The 7689-nt window shown below is 38.4% G+C and overlaps 1 protein-coding gene across 1 annotated transcript in view; it reads right to left on the bottom strand.

Moving 5' to 3' along the window:
* Window positions 1-6228: 6228 nt before the first annotated feature.
* The window catches only part of LOC101856363 (prostaglandin reductase-3), a 25688-nt gene continuing 24227 nt past the window's right edge, over window positions 6229-7689 (bottom strand). The window contains exon 13 of the mRNA XM_005103886.3: window positions 6229-6471. Coding sequence (XP_005103943.1) covers window positions 6418-6471 — 54 coding nt within the window. The 3' untranslated portion in view covers window positions 6229-6417. The remainder of the gene's footprint in view (window positions 6472-7689) is intronic.

The raw sequence follows: 7689 nt of genomic DNA, 5'->3' as shown, positions 1-7689 counted from the left end.
TAAATGTTATATATTATTATTATTATTATTATTATTATTATTATTATTATTATTATTGTTATTATTATCGATTTTAGACCACCAACGGATCTTTCCTATCAGAAGATCAGGGGTGTGTCTGAAAGAAAGCAGTAGGACGGAGCCAATGAGTAGCAGTAGAAAGGCTGCAGAAAGAGTCAGGAGCCCAGAGAAGGTGGGGGCAGAAAGTAGAGACGAAAGCAGACGACAGAACATTGCTAGAGAGCAGGAAAGTAGGTGAAAGGAGACAATTTTAGAGAAGAAAATTTTTACCAGGGACCTATGAATGAGAGGCGAAAACTTTAACCTCAAGGCCACGAGAGACCCCTTGTATAGGTAGAGGTAGCTAAATAGGTAGGTAGGTAGGTACGTAGGTATTTCATTCAGTGTTTAAGGCCACTGGCCTACATCACATAAAGCATACTACAGTGTACCCATTTTACAATAATTTACAGGGTCGTCCCCCCAAAAAAAACTGAATAACTTTTTTTGAAAATATTTTCCTCCACACCGAAGTTTTGTGTTTCAAATTTGTACTCAACATTTTGGAGTTTAAAAAAATGATATTCATTTTGGATAAATCCACAGAAAAGTTTTTCTCTACATAGCGCGTAAAAAAACAAAACCTAACCCATTTTCAGCTGATGTCCCCATATGTATAACATGACGCACTAGTTTGCATTAGTCCTACCGCTAAAAGTTGCAACAATTGGGCTGTCTTGCAAGCTACAGTTGTCTAACAGGCCAACAGAAGTTTGCAGATGTTTTTTCTCAGTTTCCTTCACCTGTTGAGTTCATGGTTAATATAAGTAATGAGCAGAGAGTAGAGAACTTTTTGTATTGAACATTTCCTCACCACCAACCCATTTCGTAAGTTTTGCACAAAGTGCGGAAATAATGTTAAAGTGTCCTTCAGGCCTCCTTTGATGTCAAGGGTGAAAATGGTCCACCTGTTAGGACCTGTAGAGAATCAGAACTAAAAATTCTCAAACAAAATGACCTCTTCGGGTCTAACACACACCGTTCGACCCCCACCCCCTGTAGTCGTCACCAGGGTGCAGCATTTAGTAGATGAGCCCCAAGGAACGTCTGTCCGTAGACAACGTTTAAAATTTGGATTAAAATTTGGACTTTAACTATCTCAACGGTCTGCATTCTCAAGGTAGATCTTCATCTGCGACTGTACCCTTTCCCTGTCCGCGAAGCTGACATGAAATAGAGGATAGCAATGTGTTCATGATACCCCCATCGTATTGAAAAGCGTGAGCATCCCCTATGGCATTTATTGGTTCCTTGGCAAGCCCATATTCACCTTTCAGAGTGTTAACTCCACAAATGCTGTCATTTTGGGCAACCTCACCCTATCCTCTACTGTGTCTAGAAACAACTCCAGACTGTAAGGTGTACAGTGTGTGTGGCTTTGAGTACTCATGGTTGGGTGGATCCTTGAGTTTGGCCGCAACTGAACATTACGAAAGACACGTTAAACTGTGTTGAGTTCATAGAAGGTTATTTAGAGCACTGGTTCTTGGAATTCCAGAATTTTAAAAATATTTTCTAAAAAATCAGTAAGAGAAAAGAAATATTGTGTTTAAATGTTACAAGTATGGAAAGATTAGATTTTTTTTAAAGGAAGGGAAAAAACAAACCAATCATTTCAAGACTCTCCTTACAAGATCTTGTAAATTAGTGCATTTTGCGTTTATAGGTTTAAGGCCATTTAAAGCCGTTTAAAGCCATTTCTCATTCCGAAAACAATTTTTTTCTTTATGAATTTTATGTCAAACAAATTCCTTTCGGATGGATTTTTATCTGATCCAAATTATAACATTCCAGTACAAATTTTGTGCTAGATATTCAGAAAAAAAGTTGTTCAGTTTTTTGGGATCACCCTGTATTTGACCAGAGACATCCATGAAAACAACACATAAATGATAAAAGACACGCATATCAATAACTATAACATTTAAAAAACCTGTTGTGTTGTGGAACAAATGTGAGGCATCGTGGTGAAATCAGGCGCTTGTCAAAATAAAGAAACTGAAGAAACAGGCATTTTTCCTCAGGTTTGTGAATTTTTATTGAATTTTCGTTTTTTGTCTCAACACTTTTCATGCCCATTTAAGTTAAAGAACACATTTCTGTGCGGATTGTACATTTTAAAAAAGTTGATTTAAGGCACAAAAAGTAAATTTTCAGTTTCCACAAGGAAATAACTCATCTTTACCAGCCATTTTCTCACTAATTTTACCTCTGAAACCTGGTGACCCCCGCTTCCTTCATTCGCAAATATGTCTAAACTTCTATTCAAGATAAATGGATTTTTTTAAAATCCAAAGCAAGACAAATGAACAAACTTTAAGATAATACCAATAACTCTACATTTCCAAAAGTTGACGAGAGCCTGATTGCACCTGGTGGTGACACAAATGTTCCATAATGAAATAGGATAGGTTCAGAATAAATAACATCCCATTTTTCGAGGGTAAAGTTAACTTTTTAGGATAGGTTGCTAATATGCCTTTTTTCATGGGTTATGTTAAACTTTTTAGTACTTTATTCTTTATAACTGGCTTCATACATTAAGATGTCAGTAAAACATTGTTTAACTGGTTAACGCAACCTTCCAGACATCAGCTCTGGCACATAATAATAAAGAACTACTGGACGTTCACATTGGGTTTTGAATGAACCTTATTAATCTTTGGTGGCCAGAAAGTTAACAGAACATTCAACACATTAGGTTATATATTATAAGTGCTGAAGATTAAAGCTGTCACAAAAGAGTGAGTAACAAACACAAAAAAGAAGGGTGATAGATACTTGATAGGAGAGAAGGAGCAAACCACACCTGAGCTCCCGCCAACCACCCATCACAGGGTTTTGAGGCTCATGACCAGACGAAGTAGGAATGAATAAATTTTTATTGATCTCTGAGGGCGAGGAAATTTTACATAGGCATGCTCTTGGGTTGACAGCAAGTCCATCAGTGTGTATAGAGATCTTTCTCTCTCTCTCTGCCTCATCTCTCTCCTCTCTTTCTCTTCTCTCTTTCCTCTCCCTCTCTCTCTCTCTCTCTCTCTCTCTCTCTCTCTCTCTCTCTCTCTTTCCTTCTCTCTCTCTCTCACTCCTTCTCTCTCTCTTTATGTCTACTATTTCTATTTCTCTCATCCTCTCTCTCTCTGTATCTTTATAATAGCTCTCGCTCTCTCACTCACGCACACACACTCACTCACACACACACATACACATACAGACATACACATACACAAACACACACACATACATGTACACAAACACATCCGCTGCAAGCAGTTGTCAGAAAAAATTAGAGAGAAGACTATGCAGCCTTACTGACACTGGTACAAATATATCGCTTCTCTAGAACTAGAATCACAAAGTTTTATCTCTGCTCAACCTAGTTTTGAGAAATTTGACGTAAACTATTTTGAGTTTTACATGTCAAGTTTTTTAACGAATTCAGTGCTTTGAACATTTTGATAACTCCAAATAATCTTACGATTTTTATAGAACAGAAAGAACATTTGGTTTCTGACCTCATGGTCTACTTTTAGTTACTCAAACTGGCCAAAAACGTAAGATAAAACTTTGTAAATCTAAGGTATAGGGGGTCCAGTGATAACCCACTTTCAAAAATCCTACCTTAGAATAAAAAACCCTACCACCTGTTTTTGCAGTTTTCAGACACATGAAGGCCTGGAAATCGGGCTGAAATTGTAGGGGGCTCAGCGTCAGAATTTTATGGTACTACGTTGGCGTTGCAGTGGCTACTTTGGTGAAACCTAAAATATATGGGAGCCTTTCTTAGAGGCTGCTGCTGTTTGGGTACTCAGGGCCTTTTTATCAGATAGTCTTATTTTGTGGTTCTGGTTACAAAGTTTACGCTGAAATTTACTTTTGCGTCCAGGCCATCAGCAAGTGACCAGTCTCTGTATTGTGGGTCTTTCAATCACTCAGGTTCATCGTAGCACTTATTACTATTACCCTTGATGTTTCTTGAGATCAAAATATAGAGATTAAAGATCTAAGCCTAGTTTAACTAGCTATGCAAAATTCAGATCTGATTCAATCAGTGATTGCTTTATATCGCCCCAGCCCTTAAGGAAGATGGAAAAATCATACGGCCACTTTAATAAAGATCCCAGCATCAAAAGATGCAGAAGAATCCTATTCTTTCATAATAAAAGTCTTTGTCTCTTTGTCTCTTTGTCCGGCCTTTTTACTATCGACTAAACACACGTGCCACGTTGTAGGCCTAAATACTACCGTATCATGCCGTATGTCTTAACCTTAGATCTAACTCTGGGTCTACCCAGCCTATCTTAAACTACTTTCACAATCCGATCACACATGGAAAATATAATTTCTAGACCTAAAAAAGATCTCTAGATCTAGATCTAAGAAATTAATTACATCTATGGACTCTCAGTCTGAATCTAGACTAACACAACAGGGAAGGATTTTAAAAAACACAAAAGCAATACCACCACGAAAGTGCTTCTTTCATCGGGAAGAGATGGAGACACCATTGGAAGACTGCTCTCGCTCTTGCACTAACTGTGGTACTAAATCTACTTGAGTACACGTGGCAGTGTACCGCACTTTTTTCAATATTGGGTAGGCCTACTCTCTTCTGACCAAAATCCGACTTTTCCGACTAGTCCCCAAAAATCGTACCTTTCCGACTTTCTGACTTTGCTGGACACCCTGCCTTAGGTAGTTAAGGCCTAGGCCTATGTCTGGCATTTCACGAGCATGTCCTCTTTGTCTTGCTAGTTTATTTGTTTGTTTGTGTGAGAAAAAAAACAACACATAAAATCAACCGAAAAGACCAAGACCGACAGACAGAAAGAAACAATAGATAAAAAGTTAGCTCTAGTACCGGTAATCAAGACCTACCAGAGGCCCCCTCCAACCACTTAATTCCTCTTCTTTCCATGTCATTAAACCAGAGAGGATAAAGAGGATAATTTCATATATATGTGAAACAGCGTGGTGGAATCAGGCTCTCGTCAAAATGCTCAAAGTGAAGAAACTTGCATTTTTCCGCAGGTGTATGAATTTTTATCAAATTTTGGTTTTTTGGCTCAACACCTTTCATGCCTATCAAAGAACTGATCTCTGTGGAAAATTTTCTGAAAAACGTTGATTAAAGGCACAAAAAATGTAAATTTTCAGTTACCACGAACTCTTAAGCAAAGTTTGGCGGCCATTTTCTCACTAATTTTACCTCTGAAAACAGGTGACCTCCATCTCCTTCTTTCACAAATATCTCGACTTGTATTCAAGATAAATGGATATTTTTTTCACCAAAATAAAGACAGTTGAACAAGCTTTAATATGATACCAAAAACTCTACCTGCCCAAAAATTGACGAGAGCCTAGCTGATTCCACCACACTGTCTCGCATATCCTCTTTACACAAAACAAACAAAGAATTCGGCCTTTAAAAATGGCCTCCTTTAATGTCAGTTGATTTTGAAATATAAACATTATTTTTTTGGTTTGTTTAGAAGAAGTACCAAAAAAAAGCAGTTTAGATCTAAGAGGAAGGCTTCAACACGTCCTGTCAGGGCCAATCTGGGCTGAGGCCGATACAACATTAGAGTTGAAAGGCTGAGACACATGTACTTGATAAAAATTCGCCCCCCTCGGGAACCAAACTCACGAATACGCCACAGCCGATAAATATAAACATAAGTATTAGGAAACATATAACATGAAGAAAAGAGTTGATAAAGTTAATACAAGGAATTCAATTGTAGATTAAGCGAACACATAGCACTCTGAAAATATACCAGGACGACTGACGACTATGTCACGATATGGTGGAACCAGGAGCTAGTCAATGTTTGGGCATAAGAATAAATTACTGGTGGAATAGTAAAGCATGTTCATTTCTCTTGCTTTTGGTGGAAAAAGAACATCCATCTATCAGAAACAGAAGTCTAGATATTTGCCATTATAGGAGGAAGGAGTTGCCTCCAGTTTGAGTCAAAATTTGAGAGAAAATGGCCCCCAAAATTTGATGACTTCCAAAGCTGTAGTGTCCTTAGAAACTGCAGATTTACAATAACTTTTGGTGTGCTTTTGACCTACTTTTCTGTACCAAAAAATAATGGAAACCTGCTTTAAAAAGGATATAAAAGGGTGTAGAGCCCAAATCAAATAAATCAATACAAATTGTCAAACGAGCAGGAAAATATCGATTTCTTTAATTTCAATATTGATGAGCACCTAATTTCATCGTGAAGACATAGATTCACATTTAATAATAATATAATGCCAGAACTGGCGCTGTAAGAACGTCCTCGGCAATAACTGGTGACGTCACAGGAGTTGTGGGTGTGGCAAGTGACGGTGATCAGCTTCCTGTCATCACTCCGGTAACTCGACGACAATTTTGCCAACACTTTTTCCTGTGTAAAGATACTGTTAGGGGAGATAATAATATGATGTCAGTACTACGTGAGCTGAAAACAGGGAAGGGGGACGAGAAAGAGTGAGACAAACAGACAGAGAGATAGACAGACTCGCAGATAGACAAACAGACAGACTGACAGACTTGCAGAAATCAGGCTGACACACAGACAGGCTGACATAGTCACAGGCCTACAGACAAACAGGCAGACCGACTGACAGACAGGCAAACCGACAGCAAACATATAGTAGCCTATAGACGTAGGAATGACAAAGAAATCAAGTGAAAAAGACAGAAACAAAATAGTGAAAGACAGAGATATAAAGAATAATATACACATGGACATGTAGACAACCACAGACAGATAGAGACACACACAAACACCCATACATGCACACACACACATACACACACACACACACACACATGCACACACATACATGCGCGCACACACATGTGCGCACAAATACAAACATACAGACATGTTATGCTCAGTAAGAAACAAACAGAGAAATAGGGAGAGAAAAAATGAGAGGGAGAGACAGATAGAGATAAAATATGAAACACATAGAGAAACAGGGATTGAGAGATTAGGGAAGTCGTAAAAGTGAGACAATAAATGTTTAGACAAAGAAAGCATGAAAAGGTAAGCAGAAGCGATATTAGGCATAGGGCAATGATCCTTTTCTCTCTCTCTCTCTCTCTCTCTCTCTCTCTCTCTGTGTCTGCCTCTTTCTCTCTCTCCCCCTCTCTCTCTCTCTCTCTCTCTCTCTCTCTCTCTGTATGTGTGTGTGTGTGTGTGTGTGTGTGTGTGTGTGTGTATGTGTGTCATTATCTCTCTATTCTTTCTTATATATGACCTTGTTATGCTGCAGGTGCCATACAACACTAACTAAAACTCTTCAGGTTAAATATGTGGACAAAACACTCAAGCATGGAGCCTACACTGTCTTCTTACATCATGATAAACCCACAGGTTTTAGCGCCAGGGCAAGAAGAGCAGTCAAGAAACTAAAAAAGAAGCAATAAAAAATATTCAAAATGCCTGATTTCAAAAGTAAAATTGGTGAGAAAAAGGCCACCAAAGTCTGGTGACGTCCAAAGTTTGAGTTTCCTTGGAAACTGCAAATTTAAATTTTGTGTGCTTTTGAACTGTTTTTCAGCAAAATTCATACCGGAATGCATTTTTAGATGGACACAAAAGGTGTTGAGTCCACCCCCCTTCCCCC

This window comes from Aplysia californica, unplaced genomic scaffold (assembly GCF_000002075.1).
Source record: "Aplysia californica isolate F4 #8 unplaced genomic scaffold, AplCal3.0 scaffold00394, whole genome shotgun sequence".
NCBI classification, from domain to species: domain Eukaryota; kingdom Metazoa; phylum Mollusca; class Gastropoda; order Aplysiida; family Aplysiidae; genus Aplysia; species Aplysia californica.
This window is presented reverse-complemented; position numbering and strand designations above follow the sequence as displayed.